The sequence below is a fragment of the Erinaceus europaeus genome, chromosome 11, assembly GCF_950295315.1.
Source record: "Erinaceus europaeus chromosome 11, mEriEur2.1, whole genome shotgun sequence".
NCBI classification, from domain to species: Eukaryota; Metazoa; Chordata; class Mammalia; order Eulipotyphla; family Erinaceidae; genus Erinaceus; species Erinaceus europaeus.
Window position 1 is genome coordinate 76,217,956 of NC_080172.1, and position 19,623 is coordinate 76,237,578.

The 19,623-nt window shown below is 42.8% G+C and overlaps 1 protein-coding gene across 1 annotated transcript in view; it reads right to left on the reverse strand.

Moving 5' to 3' along the window:
- Positions 1–15,349: 15,349 nt before the first annotated feature.
- ABCA4 (ATP binding cassette subfamily A member 4) overlaps positions 15,350–19,623 on the reverse strand; it is a 169,824-nt gene continuing 165,550 nt past the window's right edge. Inside the window, exons 49-50 of the mRNA XM_016193540.2 lie at positions 18,200–18,286; positions 15,350–15,758 (exon numbers count right to left, since the gene is read on the reverse strand). Coding sequence (XP_016049026.2) covers positions 15,753–15,758; positions 18,200–18,286 — 93 coding nt within the window. The 3' untranslated portion in view covers positions 15,350–15,752. The remainder of the gene's footprint in view (positions 15,759–18,199; positions 18,287–19,623) is intronic.

Sequence of the window (19,623 nt, forward strand, 5' to 3'; positions counted from 1 at the left end):
AGTTCAGTGAACCTGGGTTCTTGTACATGGTAGTATGTGTACTTAACCAGGTGTACCACTGGCCAGCCCCTGAAAACCATTCTTACTTTTTTTTTTTAAGAATTTATTTATTCATGAGAAAGACAGACAGAGAAAGAGAAAGAGAGAGAGAGAGAGAGAGAGAGAGAGAGAAAGAGAGAGAGAGAGAGAAAGCTCTGGTACATGTGCTACTGCAGATTAAACTTGAGACCTCATGGTTGAGAATCCAATGATCTATCCACTGCACCACCTCCCAGATCACAAAGCCATTATTTTTTCAAACTTTAAAAGAAGTCAATATGCCTTATGGCCACATATTTTCTGTTATCACATCCTAAGAAAAACAAGTTCTTGGATTCCTCATAATGTTCTCCAGTTTTTCTGGAGGTCTTCAAATGGCTTCCTCCCTTGTATTTGCAAACCAGTTGTGGTTCCATATGGCAACTTCCCTGTTCCCCTTTGAATAGAATAGGCAGAGGACTTGCCCTCCTTCCTCCTAATTGCTAATACCCTGGGGGCTAGATAAGCACACTGTAAGCCACATAGGCTTCACCTGGGACTACACATGCTTGTAAGTCCAGGTTGACCACTATATGACCTTCCCAGGTGCCAGTAGAGAGCAGCTCTGCCCTGTGAAAGACATCTAAAGGGCACTGTGCAGACCAGGGAAACATTTATGAAAATACAGGCTCATGTAATCACTTGTTCCTGATTGAATGGCCTTGAAGAATCACTTGCCACCTGCATGCTATTGTCTCTCTAAAACTAAAGTTCTGGCTTTCCTCTATTTTTACCAGTTTTCTAACTTGTACTAAATTTCCCAATTTTTACTACCTGTGGACTCTTCTACACTATTCTGTTCTAGTAATGTAAGAGTTGTATATTTAATTTAAACTCTTTTATCCATCTGGAATTTGTTCCTTTGATGAAATTTGTTCCTTTAAAATTCCCCATAGAGTTGTGTGCATAAGCTAAAAGCTAAGAGATGGATTCAGTGATTCAGCTGACTCGTAGAGGCTCTGAAAACACAGAAATGTGCTCTTGAGAATAACTTTCAGCCCCTGTGTTTTTAGAGCCAGTCTTTCTCAGCTTGTGGAGGTTTTAAAGAAACAGGCAAACAAACTACCCTCCCCCAAACAAAACAAAACTGGAAGTTCCCCAAATCCTGCTGTTTAGAACTTTTACATGGCATGATAAAGACATGAGTGATCAAATCATTGACCATTGATTACTGAACTCTGTTTCAGTCCTTTTTACCTCCCTGGAGGTGAAGGTGAGAGTAGGGTTGAAAGTTCTAATTTACCTCACCAATGTGTCCTGGAACTAACCTCTCCAGAGCCCTACCTGACTTGGGAAAGATAGAAACAGGCTGGGGGTATGAATTGACCTCTCAACGTCCATGTCCAGTGGAGAAGCAATTACAGAAACCACTTTCTGCACCCCATAAAGATCTTTGGTCTATACTCCCAGAGGCATAAAGCATAGGGAAACTTCCAAAGGAAGGGAAGACATACAGAAATTGGTGGTGGGAATTGTACCCCTCTTACCCCACAATCTTGTCATTATTAAATCAAAAAAAAAAAAAAAAGAAGAAGAAGAAGAAAAGAAAAAAAGAAAGTTCTAATCTTTAATCTCATGGATGGTTTTTCAGGTTGGCTGACTCCACCTGAAGCTATTTAGAGCCTCATAAATTATCTCATTAACATAACTGACTCTAGATAGAAGGATTATAAATAGCAAAAGCACTTCTATCATTCTATAGATATCAAGAGTTTTGTGTCAGGAACCAGGGACAAAAACAAAATATACATATTATATTATGCTACAACTAGAAATCAGTCTTTGTGGAGCTAATAGCCTGGTAGGAGGAACACATACAACATAGCAGGTTACATATGATATAGTGATAAATGCTATCAGAAAAATCAGTAGAGCAGAGTATGGGGCTCTGGGAGTGTAGGGGTCAGGTAAAGGTAGCAAATTAAAATGTTCTTTCATTTCTGTCACATATATATATATATATATATATATATATATATATGTGACAGAATATATTTATATATATTTTTTTCTTCCTCTTTTCACCAGAGCTTCCCTGGGGTTTCATATCTGCATGATTCTAGTTTCCAGTGGAATGTGCATTTTTTAAAAAAGATTTAAAAAATATTTATTTATTTTCCCCTTTGTTGCCCTTGTTTTATTTTTGTTATATTTATTATTGTTGTTGTTATTGCTGTCATCATTGTTGGACAGGACAGAGAAATGGAGAGAGGAGGGGAAGACAGAGAGGGGGAGAGAAAGCTTCACTACTTGTGAAGCGATTCCCCTGCAGGTGGGTAGCCGGGGGGCTTGAACCAGGATCCTTATGCAGGTCCTTGTGCTTTGTGTCACCTGCGCCTAACCTCTGTGCTACCGCCTGACTCCCTGGAATGTGCATTTCTTTCTTCCAGATAGAGAATTAGAGGCAAAGATAGAGATAGAGAGGAGGAGGAAAGACATCACAATATTATTTCACTATTTGTAAACTTTCTCCTTTATGTGATGCTCTCATGTAGTAGCCAGAGGACTTGAACCCAGGTAATTGTGCATGGTAAAGTGTGAATCTGTTAGATCAGACATCTCTTGGTTTTTATCATGTTTAAATTTTATTAACTTACCACTTACTTAGAATGCCATAAAATTTTAGGAGTACAGCTTCACACAGTTTAAAAGGTTTCAGATGAGAACTAATTTCAGACAAAAGTCAATTATGATGACTGGTACAGATTGGAATCATTAAGAGGCAGGGCATGAACAGCAATCATAAGAAATAAATAATATGGTTGAAACAAATTGTCCTGATTCAATTTTCTTCTAATAATGAGCTGATTTCTGTTTTGTTGATTAGCATCACATGATAAGGGTTAATGTCAGCACTAACCCTGAATCAGGTTCAGAATCCATTTGAAGCAGGTTTAAAAGAAAGAATTGACACAGAAAAACAGCATAGGGATGTGACATTGCAGCCATGTGAGAGAGCTGAGGACATACAGAACACTAGATAGGGGTGGAAGAAGTTTCATTAGAAATAGATGTGTGTGGTCTGTGAGTGGCACAGTAGACAAAATGTTGGATCTTTGAGCATGAAACTGAGTACGATAGCTGGTATGTCTGTCAGAGTGATGTTCTGGTTCTCTCCTCCAAACACCAATTAGCTAACAATAAATACATCTCTAAAAAAAATAGAGGGGGCTGAGCAGTGGCACACCTAGTTAAACACACATAGTAAGAAGTGCAAGGACCCGAGCAAGGATTCCGGTTTGAGCTCCTGGCTCCCCACTTGCAGGGTAGGGGTGTGGTGGGAGGCACTTCACAAATGGCAAAGCAGGTCTACAGGTGTTTATCTTTCTCACTCCATATTTCCCCCTCCCCTGCCAATTTCTCTCTGTCCTATCCAATAAAATGGAAAAAATGGCTGCCAAGAGCTGTGGATTTGTAGTGCAGGCACCAAGCCCCAGTGATAACCCTGGAGGGAAATGAATGAATGGATAGGTAGATAGATAGATAGACAGATAGATAGAAGTGGGATGAGGACATATTTAGTGATGAGCACAGACTTCACTAGTATGAGGCCCTGAGTTTGATTCCTATTAGCAAGACCCAAACCAAATAAGAAATAGGGTCTGTGAGGGTAGCAACAAAGGCCTAGAATAATATTTATCTTTCCTTCCTTCTTTCAGAGCATTGTATATTGACATTCCTGTGATGCTTCATTCATTTGTTTCTTAGAAAGAAGTTATAAGCAAACCCTAGGACACACCAAAATGTGAACATTCCTGGAGGTCCAGTGGCAAACTTGGTTAGTGTGTGGTACTTATACAAAATGTATACATTCCTTAGTCATGTTAAAGTCTTTTTAAAACATTTTTTATTGGGGAGATTAATGGTTTACAGTAAATACAATTATTGGTACATGTGTAAAATCTCTCAGTTTTCTGCAAAACACTCTCCCCACCCCCCAGCCTAGGTCCTCCTCCACCATTGTGCACTAAGACCCGAACCTTCCTCCCCTCCTGACACTGCCCACCACACAGTCCTTTACTTTGGTGCAATACATCAAACCCAGTCCAAGTTCTACATTGTTTCTCCTTTCTATTCTTATTTCTCAACTTCTGTCTATGAGTGAGATCATCTCATATTCATCCTTTCAAATTATTTTTATTGGGGTTAGTGGTTTACAGTACAGTTGTTGACACGAGTACAATTTCTCACCTTCCTATGAAAGATCTTTGTAGATCACTCCCCTAACTCAGGTTATTTTTCCATCATTATGAACCAGGATCCCAAGGCTCTTTCCACTCCACCCCTTCCACTCCTTTCCAAGAATCCCTTGTTTTGATGCAGTCTACCCCATCCAGCCCACATCACTTTGTTTTCCCTCTCTGTCCTTGTTTCTTAAGTTTCATCTGTGAGATCCTCTGCTATTTGTCCTCCTTTTTTTTCTTCCTTATTCTATAAGATGTTTTGTCCTCATTCTTAGAATCTCAACATAACGTTTTTCTTAAAATTAATTATTTATTAATGAGAAAAAGAGGAGAGATAGGTAAAGAATAACTTTCGTACAGAAAATTCTAGGGATTGAACTAGGGACTTCATGCTTGAGAGTTCAATGATTCATCCATTGTACTACTTCCTGGTCCACTAAAACCTTTGTTTTATGATGCCAACTCAGATTTTCTTTCTCTTATCTGCAAACACAGAATTATTTATATTTATTTAGTTAATTTCTATAGGACAAATAAATTGAGGAGATAGAGTGAGATAGAGAAGAGAAAGAGAGACATCTGTAGCACTGCTTCACCACTTAGGAAGCTTCCCTCTGCAGGTGGGGACAGGGGGCTTGAACCTGGGTTTTTGTCCATGGTAATGTATGTTCTCAACTGGGTGTGCTGCTGCAGGCTCCACAATCACAGAATTCTTCTTTTTTAACTTTATTTATTTATTTTATTTGGTAGCACAGAGAGAAACTGAGAGGGAAGGAAGAGATTGAGAGGGAGAGTTTAGTTAGTGTTCTTCCTATCCATGTCATGTGTTTTCAATTTTCTGTTTGCCATGGGTATATTACAGAGTCTCAGCCACGTAATTTTATGATTTGAGGCAGAGTTTATAAACCTGAATGAAGTGGCCAGAGAAATAGCTCAACTGGTAGTGCATTGGATTTACATGCCTAAGGTCAGTATAAACCTGAATGACAATTTGAGAATGGATAGTAGCCCTTTTGATATATAATCCCTGAAAGGAACTATCCAGGTGCACATAAAATCTTCTGTACATTTGTTGAGATGAAGGGCACCCCCACTCTATGCGTGTATATCTATGAATATTGATCTGAAACTCATCTTTATCCTGTGGCATCTGAATACTTGATACGTATTTCTGAGTAGTGTTCCTAAGCAGAGGACACTTGGGAAAAAGTACGGTGACAGTGCCCCCAGCATACTGGTTCTGGACTTACTGACATTGGTATAAATATTCTGAGTAGTAACTCAATGGTAGAGCACAGGACTTGCATGCATGAGACCCTTGGTTTGATCCCTGGCATTGATATCCAGAGTGGTGCTCTAGTCTCTAAATAAAATAAGTAAACACAAGTAAAATAAATAAATATTTATAAAAATATGTTAGGTGAGGGCTGGGAAGATAGCATAATAGTTATGTAGACTGAATTTCATACCAGAGGCACAAAAGTTTTCAGATTCAATCCCCAGCACCACCATAAAGCAGAACTGAGCTATGCTCTAGTCTGTTTCTCTCCCTCTCTGTATCTCTCTCATTAAAATAAATAAAATATTAAGAAAAGAATTACAGTGACTTTTTAAAAAGATCTTATTTACCTATTAATGAGAACGATAGGAGAAGAGAAAGAACCAGATATCACTCTGGTACATGTGCTGCCTAGGATTGAACTTGGGACCTCGTGCTTATGAGTCCAGTGCTTTATACACTGCACCATCTCCCAGACCACGAATTGTAATGACTATTATTATCATTATTTTGCCTCCAGGGTTATTGCTGGGACTTGGTGCCTGCACTATGAATCCACTGCTTCTGTGGCCATTTTTTTCAATTTTTTGGATATGACAGAGAGAAATTGAGAGGGGAGGGGAAGATAGAGAGGGAGAAAGACACCTGCAGATCTACTTCACTGCTTGTGAAGTGACCCCCCTCTGCAGGTGGGGAACCAGGGGGCTCAAACCAGGATCGTTGCACTTCCTACTATGTGTTTAATCCAGTGTGCCACCACCCAGCCACCTTAAAATTTTTAATTAGTGACTTAATAGTTAACAAGATTATAAGTTAACAGGGGTACAATTCCATACATTTCCCAACATCAGAGTTCCCATACCCTCTATTGGAAGCTTCTCTCTCTGGGAGTATGGACCAACACTTTTTTTTTTTTTTTAGATTTTTTTTCATTATCTCTATTTATTTGATAGAGACAGCCAGGAATTGAAAGGAAGGGGGAAATAGAGAGGGAGAGAGACAGAGAGACAGAGAGACACTTGCAGCCCTGCTTCACTACTTGTGAAGTTTTCTTCCTGCAGGTGGGCACCAGCCGCTGGAACCTGGGTCCTTGCACTTAACATATGCACTTAACCAAGTGTACCACTGCCTGGCCCATGGATCAAAATTATTTATGGGATACAGAGGTGGAAGGTCTGGCATCTGTAATTGCTTCTCTACTCAACATGTTCTTAGCTGTGACTATGGACAGTGAGCCTAGACTGACAGGGACTCAGAGGTTACTCAGGCTCTTGTGGTAAATATGAATAGACATGGGCCCATTGATGGGGTTAAAATTTATGACATTTGTATATTCTTCTCATATTTGGGAGCTACTCTCTGCCCTCGTCCAGCTTTCTAGTTCTATTATCAACTCTGACACCATCTTCCCAGACAATACTCAGTCCATATGTGTCGTATGCTTTACATTGGTTTGTTCTAGCCCTCCCCCGCCAAGAGAATTGGATCAGTCCAGTTAATTTCGTGGGCCCGCTTGGCCCCGCCCCAAGGAACCCCGAGAGAGAGTTCCTGAGTTCGAGAGTGCCAGAGTTTCAGAGGGTTCCCCAGTACGAGAGTTCCAGAGTTCCAGAGTTGGAGAGTTTCAGGGTTACAGTGTAAGAGAGAGTTCCACAGTGGAAGAGTTGCAGAGGGTTCCCCAGTACGAGAGTTCCAGAGTTCCAGAGTAAGAGAGAGTTCCTGAGTTCGAAAGTAAGAGAGAGTGCTTGTGCCGCCGCAAAGAGACAGCAGAGTTCTGTTTGGTGATTAGTTTGTCTTAGTTTATGAATCGTTGTTCCTGAATAAAGAAATACAGCTTCCCTGCCCAGCCGTTGTCTCCGCGTCTCTGTTACCCGCCTGTGAAGCTAGACCCGCCCGGCAAGAGCCTTCCGAACTTTAACAACACATATGCATGAGTGTTGCTGAGGACTTATTCTGATGCAGTCTCCGCCCCCAGGTTTTTCTATGCCCCGCTAAATCCTAGAGTGCCCCCTTTCAACCAATCCTGGCCCTACACGTCACCCCTGGTTGTCGCCCAATAAAAAGCCCCCTCACCCCTCCCTTCTCTCTCTCTGGGCTCTCGGCTCTCCCTCTCTGAGGTCTCGCTCCCTGCTCTCTCCCCGTGGTCGGCCATTGCTGGCTGGCTCCACGTGGTCTGAACCAAACCTCCCCCCCCATCCTATAATGAAGATCTGTGTACCCCTTTGCTCTGGACGTCCGCTCTCTTCTCCGCGGTGCAGCCCGACACCAGACCACCTCAACAACACATGAGCTTTCTAGTTCTATTATCAACTCTGACACCATCTTCCCAGATAATACTCAGTCCATATGCATGAACTTTCTAGTTCTATTATCAACTCTGACACCATCTTCCCAGACAATACTCAGTCCATATGCATGCTAACTATCAGGCTCAGGCAAAAATTACTAAAATCATGGACCACATGGAAATACCTAAAAAAGACTTCCCAGCTTCCTCCCACACAAAGACCCCTAGTTTCATTTGCCCTATCCCCACCTTTGGGTGCCTATTTATTGAGCAATTTGCTTTATATTATACTCCCTTTCAGCCACCAAGTTGCAGATGCTACCATGATGCCATCCTGACTTCTCTGGACAGATGACCTCACCAATGTGTCCTGGAACCCAGAGTCCTACTCCACTAGGGAAAGATAGAAACAGGGTGGGGGTATGGCTTGACCTGCCAAAGTCCTATAGAAGTATTTTTATTGTGTTGAAACTTACCTTTTGGGCTGTGCAATGGCACACCAGGTTAAGCACACATGGTATGAAGCCTCTGGTTCCCTACCTGCAGGGGAGATGACGCTTCCCCAAGTCAGATGTCTGTCTTTCTCTCTTCCTCTCTACCCCCCCATCAATTTCTCTCTGTCCTATTAAAAAAAAAATGCCATAGGTGCAGTGGATCCATAGTGCAGGTGCCTCAGCGATAACCTTGGAGAAAAACAAAAACAAACAAACAAAAACCTTATCTTTCAATTAGTGATATCAGGTTTCTTGTATTTTTTTAAAATGTATAAAATGGAAACACTGACAAAACCATAGGATAAGAGGGGCACAACTCAACACAATTCCCACCACCAGAACTCAGTATCCTATCTCCTCCCCTGATAGCTTTCCTATTCTATGGACCTAAGGTCATTGTGGGTGCAGAAGGTCTGACCTCTGTAATTGCTTCCCCACTGAACATAGGTGTTGACAGGTTGATCCATACTCCCAGCCTGTCTCTTTCCCTAGTGGGGAAGGGCTCTGGGTAAGTGGAGCTCCAGGACACATTGGTGGGGTTGTCTGTCCAGGGAAGTCTGGTTGGCATCATGGTAGCATCTGGAATCTGGTGGCTGAAAAGAGAGTTAACATATAAAGCCAAACAAGTTGTTGACTAATCATGAATACTGAGTATTAATAATAATATTAATACTGAGTATTAATAATAATTAATAATAGACTGGAATACTGCAGATGAAAAGTTGGGGGCATCTCCGTTCTGTAGATAGCTAGTAGGCATATTTTAGTTATATTCCAAAAGGCCTGTGGCTATATTAGCTTTTTTCCCCCCTGAACCTGAAATCTGATATGCAGGTGGATCCTAACTATTGTCTGGGGAGATGATGTCATGGCTGGCAGCAGGACCAGAAAGCTGGATCAGGGAAGAGAGTAGTTCCCAAATATGTGAAAGGTATATAAATATTGTTGACTGTAAACCCCATTGATTTGATCTGATCTGGGGCCCACATTCAGTTTAGGAGCCTATGTGACCTCTGCATCCCTGTAGATCACATTCTGTGGTCACGAGTAGGAAAATTCCAAGCTGCCCCAATATCAGGACCCATCTTCCTCAGGTGTAGCATAGAGTATGTTGTCCAGCCTCCCTTCAAAGGATGAAACATTCTCTACCGTTATTGATCCAAGTTGAGGGCAAGGGGTCTGTTTTGTTGTTGTTCCTGGTATAGGTGACTGGTAACAATGGAGAGAGGGATTTATTTGAGGTCAAGGCCCATCATGTCTGTTTGGGAATCTCAGGACTCCCCGAATAGGGCCCCTTCTTGGATTTTTTAAAGAAAAAAAAAGAATTTAAAAAGGACATTTGTGGGGCCAGGCAGTGGCGCACCTGGTTAAATGCTCACATTTCAGTGCGCAAGGATCTGGGTTTAAGTCCCCGGTCCCCACCTGCAGGTGGAAAGCTTCTCAAGTGGTGAAGCAGGGTTGCAGGTGTCTCTCTTTCCCTCTGTCTCCACCTCTCTTCTCCATTTCTCTCTGTCTCTAGCCAATAATAAATTTTTTTAAAAAATTAAAATCATTTTATCTTTTCTCTCTCTCTCTCTCTCACACACACACACATACACATACACACACACACACACACACACACACACACACACACACACACACACACACTTTCAGTTTAGTTTATGGCTTAGAAACCAACAAAGAAGTAGATATAGAAAAGCCTACGTGTTTGAGTTAGGTCCCATGTGACTGATTTAAATGGAAATATGTAACAGTTATTCAAACCACCTGAACATGACCACTTTTCCATTTTCTTCTCTAGACCTTCAATAGTATCCTGACCCATAGACAGCTGAGGTTTAATCCCAGTCAGGATTCAGCTGGAAAAGAGGTGACACAGCTAAGTGTAAGTGGGGAAAAAAAGTTATACCCCATATCAGAAACTGGTAACTGGGTGCTTGCTAGGCTGGATGGTAACTACATTGGTTAGGGTTTAAAGTGAGGCCCATCCCTTGCTCATATTGAGGCTACTGATTCATTTCAGGCCTGAGCAGTAGCTCAGTATAGGGGATGAGAAAAAAAAAAAAGCCCAGGCACAGTTCTTGCCCTCTGACATCATAGAATACAAAACAAAACAGGATCTTTTTTAAAAAATTAATTTTTAATTTTTATTTATAAAAAGGAAACTGATAAAAAAACACAGAATAAGGGGGGTACAACTCCACACAGTTCTCACCACCAGAACTCCATATCCCATCTGCCCCCCTGATAGCTTTCTTATTCTTTATCCCTCTGGGGGGATACTGTAAAAAATGGCGACTAATCCCTAGCACTGCAAAAACGGTATCATCTGTTTTCCATCTACACCATGCCTCGGCCTCGCATGAGCTTAATGTGCAGCTTGGCGATACGAGAATCCGGCATGAAGCCCAGCCAGTCTATTTTGGCGTTACTCTAGATCGCACCCTGTCATTTCACGACCATCTCATAAAAACTGCAGCAAAGGTGGGCGCGAGGAATAACATCATTGCAAGACTGGCCAGCTCCTCATGGGACACGAGCGCTTCCACACTTCGATCATCATCTCTGGCATTATGCTATTCCACTGCAGAATACTGTGCCCCAGTATGGTTCCGTAGCCCCCATGTCCACTTGGTCGATTCCAAATTATATTCCTCCATGAGGATAATTTCTGGAACCATCCGTTCCACCCCGGTCCCATGGCTGCCAGTTCTTAGCAACATCGCCCAGCCAGATATTCGTCAGGATGCGGCATCATCTAAATTCATTTCCCACGTCTACGCTCGACCAGACCTGCCAATATACGCGGATATCTTCGCCCATCCTGTCCAACGCTTGACGTCTCGTCATCCAATCTGGTCCCCTACGCCTACACTGAACTTCTCTGTTCCAGACTCTTGGAAACAGAGTTGGCAGTCAGCTGAGGTAAAGAACAAACACCTCATCACAGACCCCTGCAAGCGTCAACCCGGCTTTGACCTAGCACGTTATGATTGGGCCCTCCTCAATCGCTATCGAACAGGCCATGGCCGGTGCGCCGCTATGTTCCATCGCTGGGGAGCCAGAGACGACCCGAACTGCCCCTGTGGCTCCAGACAGACTATGACCCACATAGTCAATGACTGCCACCTCTCCAGATTCAAAGGAGGTCTCGAAACTTTACATCAGGCTCAACCTGACGCTGTTGACTGGCTACGGAAGAAGGGCAAACGCTAGAAGATCCCTCTGGGAGTATGTACCCAGGGTCATTATAGGGTGCAGGTGGAAGGTCTGGCTTCTGTGACTGCTTCTCTGCTGAACATGGGTGTTGACAGGTCGATCCATGCTCCCAGCCAGAATAGGACCTTTTATAGCTTTGTCCAAATGTAGAAAAGAGGTGGTCTTTGCTGTGGAAAGGAAGGTATGGGAAGATGGAGCAGGCACTGTGCTGGGAAGAATCACAGAGGATTGATCCTGGGGTGGGTATGTGGTTGGTGAACACTGAGGCAGGCTGGATCCTGGCCCTCCAAGCTGGCAGCCAGGATCGTTTACCATTCAGAACCACCGGGTTATATGGTAGGCAATATATGCGGAAATATGGCTTAATTTACTAGGCTATTTCAAGAGATTCAGATAGGCTTTTGGCTGGGAAGTCATTGTTGTAGCCATTGTAACATTCCATAAATGACTTTATCACTATTGACTTCAGAAAACAAGGTTACAAACACAATCAAGGCCAGCTTAGTTCTCTGAGATAATATAGTTGACATTTCAGGGATAATAGCTGACCTGGCCAGCACCCAGATCCTCTGTGAGCTTTTTTTTTAAATTTTTTTTATTTAAGAAAGGATTAATTAACAAAACCATAGGGTAGGAAGGGTACAACTCCACACAATTCCCACCACCCAATCTCCATATCCCACCCCCTCCCCTGATAGCTTTCCCATTCTCTATCCCTCTGGGAGCATGGATCCAGGGTCATTGAGGGTTGCAGAAGGTAGAAGGTCTGGCTTCTGTAATTGCTTCCCCGCTGAACATGGGCGTTGACTGGTCAGTCCATACTCCCAGTCTGCCTTGTGAGCTTTTGTTAACCAACTAAACAAGTGCAAGTTCTGTCCTGTCAGGAGCTCCTGGGCCCCACCAGACAAGACTGGGTCTCCTTCAGGCCGCAGCCCCAGCAGAACCTGCACTCTCTAGAGTGTGTATGTTCATCTGTGGCTCTGCAGTGCCAACATGTTCACAACTGGTACCCCTCTCTCACTCTGTCCCCATTGCCCTTAGTTCTGGGGCTACAATGGTCTAATGCATAATGTCTCAGAACACCTGGACCTGACCTTTATAGTGACCTCTCAGGAGACTGTCTCTTTCAGAGTCAACTCGGAGCTTTCCGGCTCCTGGGCAACAGGAAGTTTCTGGAGGATTACCAGGGGATTAGGGGACTTTGCTGAGTGAGCATGTACAGGGGACTTTCTGCCAGAGTGAGTTTTCTGAAATAGATCAGATCATGCCAACCTTTCTCTGGCTCCATGACTCCTGCAGCTGCATTTGGAAGAATGTCATTCAACTTTATTTTCCTCACCAAACTAACACAAGGGAAGAAAGGAAGTTTCCTGGGCCCACTCCCTGACTAGCTGAATTTGAATTTCTGCATACACACACACACACACACACACACACACACACACACACACACACACACACACACACACACACGGTTCAGAAACAACACCTACCAGTCTCTAAAACAATCACCCCCAGACTCTTAATATAAACACAAATCTAAGAACCAAAGTCCACCTCAGGCTAAAGTCCAACCTGCTTAGCCTAGTGTGCAGTCCACCAGCATGGGGCCCTGCCCATTTCTGTTTTCTAGTCCTCCTGCTAGCACCTATCCACCTCACACGCTGCATCTAGTCTAGCCAATGTCCCTCACAGAATTTAGGTTGTTTCTGTAAGCCCCATGCTGCTCCCAACTGCTCAGATTATCCTTCCTCTTATCCCTTCCTTAGCTCCATTCACCTGTTCTTTTCTTCTTAACAGTGAATTTAGTTATCATCTCCTTTGGATTAGGCATATCTCCTGCTTTAGCCTTGCCCTGAATTATAACCATCTCAGTGCTTGTCTTTCTCCCTAGTGAACTATGAGCTCTATGAGATTAGGGGTCATGTCTTGTCCTTGGTTTCCCACTGTATACTGTGCTTCTCGGCTCTTAGTAGAGACTCAGGTACAGTTGAAAATAACTTAAGTTCTCAAAGTAGAGACACTAGAAATTTGGAACTACTTGGTTTAAATACTTTTTTTTTTTTAACCTAGAGACAGTGTTTCTAGGAAGAGGGGAATTATCATTGGGCTTTACCACTCCAGGTCAACATTTTCAGATAGAAGGAAAGAGACAGAGAGACAGAGGAAAGGATGCTGAGGCAACAAAGCTGGTGGCTGGCTGGAACCTGACTGAACCTGGCTTGCGTGCATGACAAAGTAAATGTACTACCTACGTGAGCTATCTTGCCAGCCTGAGGTAGTTTTATAATCATTTGATTGAGGAAATGATGGTTTGCAGGATTATTATTGTCATAGAGGTGCAGCTCTACATGTCCCTAAAGTAGGTGTCTGCTTACTTCACCCTCCAACAAACTGTCAGATCATGAAATGGTGGGTGAGTGGATGGGCATGTTGGAAGCACAAAGTACACTCCTAATGTGGAGAGCCTGCCTTCTTGCGCAGGCACTGAATAGAAGAGGCACGTTCCTAAAAATCCAATGCCTGCTTCTGCTTTTTTAAAACTGTGGCCTAAAAAGAAGTTCATGTCCTGCCTCTCTGCTGGAATTGAGTGTGTTCCATAGTCTCAGAGAGTGTCAGTGGCCAAGGGTTTATTCCAAGTGACTCACAATTCCTGTTCCTTTAACTTTCTTAAATCCTCTTTTTGAAAATTTCCTTTTGACTTGTACCTGTCCTATTTTGCACTACACAGGCAGCTTGAGTGAAATGATGTTTGTTTGCCAGATTTCCCCTGGAACCATACTATGAGGATGTATATGCTTGAAAGTCCAGTGCTTTATCCACTGCACCACCTCCCAGATTGCATGAGGATGTATACAGTGTAGGCAAGTCCTGTCCTGGGCCTGAGAATTCCCTGCTTGGGAATTGTGTGTGCCAGCTCTCAGATGGTCATCAGCCAGTCCTGGTGTCTCTTGCACTCAGCTTCAGCATCCTGTCACTGTCCTTCTCCATCATATCCTGCTCTTCCAGTGCTACTTTCTTAAGCATCTTAAGCTCTACAACACATCCTATTCCTTTCTTTCAGCTTGGTGATAGAAGCTTATAGAAATACTGTGATTTTGATCAGAGGTCTGGACAAACATATATGCAGTTATGTTGATACTTGTTGGCTTCTTTCCTCCTCCTCATCCTCCTCCCCCTCCTTCCTTCCTTCCTTCCTCCCTTCCTCCCTTCCTTCCTTCCTTCCTTCCTTCCTTCCTTCCTTCCTCTCTTCTTGGGCATGAAACTTCTTTTTAAATTAATTATTATATATATAATTTTTTTTTTTACCAGAGCACTGCTCAGCTCTGGCATATGGTGGCGTGGGGATTGAACCTGACACTTTGGAGTCTCAGGCATGAGAGTCTCTGCATAAGCATTATGCTATCTACCCCCACCCCAGGCACTTCTTTAGTCTCTTAAACATACATATACAATGTTAGCAACCAACATTTTCTTTTTAAACCAGAGCACTGCTCAGTTCTGGTTTATGGTAGTGCCAGGGATTACTTCTGGGGCCTTGAAGGCTCTGGCATTAAAGTCTTTTTGCCTAACCATTATCCTATCTTGCCAATCCTCCAATAATATTGTTTTTAATATATATATTTTTTGTATCCCAGTGGGGTAAAGATGATAGCTTATGTTTGCTTCCTGAAAATTCCATGTTTGGTTTTCCAAAAGAGGTCATTTGTTATGCTTCCCTTTCCTTTTCCGTTCCTTTCCTTTCTAGAACATGTTATTTCTAAGGCTTTTTCCGGAAAAAAAAAAAAGAAGAAATTGTGACTTTAGATTGTGATAAGTACATTTACATTTTATTTTCTCCTTAAAAGTGGGAGAGAGAATGGAGGGAGGAACATTCTATTTTAAGTTGAGATGAGAGTATTATCAAGGTAAAAACTTATAGTCAGTTGAACTAGGATTTCTGCTTCTGCAGTTTGGGTGAAAGGACTTTCTTTGTATTCATTTGGCTGGCTCAGCTTCACCCTCAGTTGTTCCAGATGATGGAGGTTATTTTGGTTCTTTTTTGAAAGAGTCTCCTTTGGAGTCGACTGGGTGCCTGGTGTTTGTTTCTGCTGCCAAGGGATTACTTCTGCTGGCTGACTGGATTGGCTGCCCATCTAACAAAGGCTCCTGCACTTCCAGGTGTTCAGAGTTTCTGTTCAGCTGCAGCAAATGTGTCTGGTGGAAGGTGATCAGATCTGCAGAAGGAAATTGAATGGACTCATCATCTTGGTTTCTGTAGAGATAGTAGGGATGACTTACAAATTTTAAAACCAAGATAGTCATTAGTAAATCTCTAAAGGAAACTCAGTCAAGAGTGCTGTTGGGTTACCTAGGTAATGAGTTATGTTTGCTTCTTTCTTTCTTTTCTTTTTAATTATATATATATATTTATTTCTCTTTTGTTGCCCTTGTTGTTTTCATTGTTGTTGTTGTTGGATAGGACAGAGAGAAATGGAGAAAGGAGGGGAAGACAAAGGGGGAGAGAAAGACAGACACCTGCAGACCTGCTTCACCACCTGTGAAGTGACTCCCCTGCAGGTGGGGAGCCGGGAGCTCTAACCTTTTTCTTTCTTTCTCTCTCTTTCTTTCTTCTTTTCTTTCTTTCTTTCATCTTTCTTTCCTTCCTCCCTCCCTCCCTTCCTTCCTTCCTTCCTTCCTTCCTTCCTTCCTTCCTTCCTTCCTTCCTTCCTACTGTGAAAATGTCACAGCAGATGCTCCTCTTGGGTTCCTCTAGCTCCACTACTGAGCCGTTATTGGCTCATGCCTCCTGAGAGTTCACATACTAACATCTTAGAGGAAGGTTGCATCTTCTGTGCTATTTCCAAAGACAATATAGTGTCATTTTAATTTTTAAATATTTTATTATCTTTATTCATTAATTGGATAGAGAGAGCCAGAAATCAAGAGAGAAGGGGTAACAGAGAGGGAGAGAGACAGAAAGACACCCACACTTTACCACTTGAAAAGCTTTCCCTCTGCTGGTGGGGACCAGGGGCTCAAACCAGGATCCCTGTGTATTACAACATGTGTGCTCAACCAGGTGTGTCACCACCTGGCCCCACATTTTTATTTATTTATTTTTGATGCTGATGAGAATTATGTTGCTTTTTACTGTCCCAAAGATCAAGAAATCACAATGAAGCTCATCCTTGAGATGAGAAGTTTATAGAGGTGGCACCAAAGAGTCACAGAAATCTAAGTGGGGGAGGGAAAGGTAGGAGAGATTGAAGCTGGGTTTCAGGGTTGCAGGCTCCAGGTCAAAGCTCAGGCAGTGAATCTAGTCCCTAAAGGAGGGAACACCAATGTGACCTTTCTAACTGGAAAGTCATGGTCTCCAGTTAGGAAGGTGCTGGTAGGAGGAATGAGAGCTGTATGGCAAATAAGACTTTGCATATCTTTGCCTATTGGAAAATGCTTTTATTTATTTTCTTGACAAGTCAGGAGAGAATGGCTGAATTAATTTAGTCTTTTAAAATCTCAGGCTTGATTCAAGGTACCTAGATCTTTTTTTTTATTTAATTTTTAAAAATATTTATTTTATTTATTTATTTATTCCCTTTTGTTGCCCTTGTTGTTTTATTGTTGTAGTTATTATTGTTGTTGTTGTTGTTGGATAGGACAGAGAGAAATGGAGAGAGGGAGGGGAAGACAGAGAGGAAGAGAGAAAGACAGACACCTGCAGACCTGCTTCACCGCCTGTGATGCGACTCCCCTGCAGGTGGTTGAGCCGGGGTTCGAACAGGGATCCTTATGCCAGTCCTTGTGCTTTGCGCCACCTGCGCTTAGCCCGCTGCGCTACCGCCCGACTCCCGGTACCTAGATCTTAGAACCTCTTCCAAGTACTGTAAGTCCTCATTTACCACTGTTGACTGGTTTTTGGAAACAGCAGCTTTGAATGAATCATGCACAATGAAAGCCGAAGAAAGTGCTGTCGGTTCTCAAATAATGTTTTTTTCTGCAATGTCATCAACAAGGATTTTTTTTCTCATCAGTGTTATATTATAACAATGTTATTTAATGACCTCCTTCTCTCTCTTCCTCGAGAACTAGGATGGATGTGTCTTCATGCTTCCAGATTCCAAGGCAGGAATCTGGAAGCAACTCTCTGAAGAGTTATCACAGGCCAGGACATAGCCCTTTCACTGCTTTCTCCATTGTCTTGATGTGTTTATAAAGAATACAGAGTCTTCTTAATCTAGCCAATGCATCCACCACTGAAATGGAGTACCAGTTAATTCCTTCCCTTTGAAACATCTGAACAGACACAGATGTCAAGTATCTCAACAATCAAAGTGTAAATCTCTCCTATCTTTCTTGCCTCTAATTTCCATCCAGGTTTTCTTTTCTTTTTTTTTTCCACTGCAAGTAAGAACATGAGAAAGTTTAAAAATAGTCTCCAATCCCACCCAACTGGTTTTCTGACTGTAGAGGGAACCCCACATTATGGATAATTACAAAGTATTTCAGCACAGAACTGGTTTCAAGTGGCAGGGATGTGGAAGGGATGAGGTGGTGGAGGTGATATGGGTGGGATGCCCTGAAGGAGGCATGCCTGGACATTGGGGCTCCTCAGTGGAGCAGCCCCAGAGCAGAGGGTCTATTTCAGTGAGTGCACTGTGAAAAGGGGGCAGGGTACCTTGGCTTGTTGGTTGGCTCCTGCAGCTCGAGGGTGCAAAGGGAGGTCATGAGTTTCAGTCTGCTGTTTAGCAAAGTTCACAAATACCTGGAGGTAAAAGAAAACTAGCTGGATGTTTGCAGAGGGAAAGAATAAAACAAAACAAACAAAAAACTATCCACCCACTACTCTGTTTTCTGTTTTTCACAGTTAATGTCCAGCTGAGGTTGTAGTCAGGGAGTCTTGGCCCATGGGAGGGAGCCACCACCTGTACCTAGGCAGAGTTTGCCGCAGAGAGCTCTGAGTCAAGTCACAGCAGTTCTAGAAGGAGGAGCCAGAGGATTTGGGTCAGAAGAGTGGGATAACTGAGGCAAGATAAGGCAAGGACTGGCATAAGGATCCCAGTTCAAGCCCCTGGTTCCCCACCTGCAGGGGAGTCACTTCATAGGCGGTGAAGCAGGTCAGCAGGTGTCTGTCTTTCTCTCTCCCTCTCTGTCTTCCCTCTCTCCATTTCTCTCTGTCCTATCCAACAATGACGACATCAATAACAAAAACAAACAAACAAAAAAACAAGGGCAACAAAAGGGAAGATAGAAAAAAAAAGTCCCAGGTTCAATCCCTAGTGCCACCATAAGCCAGAGTTGAGCAGTGCTTTGGTCTCTGTGTTTTTCCTTCTGTACCTCTCTCATTAAAATAAAAAAAAAAAAATTGGTGTACTGCACCAAAGTAAAAGACTCTGGCATGGGGGAGGGTTCAGGTCTTGGAACATGATGGCAGAGGAGGTCTTAGTGGGGGTTGTAGTGTTATGTGGAAATGTTATACATGTACAAACTATTGTATTTTACTATTGACTGTGAACCATTAGTCCCCCAATAAAGAAATTAATAAAATAAAATAAATAAATATATACATGGCTAGTAGTGTCCTAAATCTCTGCCAAAGACACTTAAAGAGGGAAGGAGTTACTTTCTCCTCTCTTGTTCTTGATCTACTGCAGTGAAGATGCAAGTGCTGTTCCTACTTATAGCAGATAAGAAGTATTAGAAATAAGCCTAGTGCTCTAACTCCTCGGTATCTTCCTTCTTTAAAAAAAAAGAAACCTAGTTTTTTCTATTATCAGATTTAAAATACAATAAAAAACCTCTAGATAGAGTTTTTTTTTTTCTTGCCTCCAGGGTTATCGCTGGGGCTCTGTGCCTGCACTGTAAATTCACTGTACCTGGAGGCTATTTTTCCTACTTTGTTGCCCTTGTTGTTGTTGTTATAGCTGTTGTTGGATAGGACAGAGAGAAATGGACAGAGGAGGGGAAGTCAGAGAGGGGGACAGAAAGATAGACACCTGCAGACCTGCTTCACCACTTGTGGAGCGACCCCCCTGCAGGTGGGGAGCCGGGATCCTTGAGCAGGCCCTTGTGCTTTGCGCCATGTGCACACACCCAGCCCCT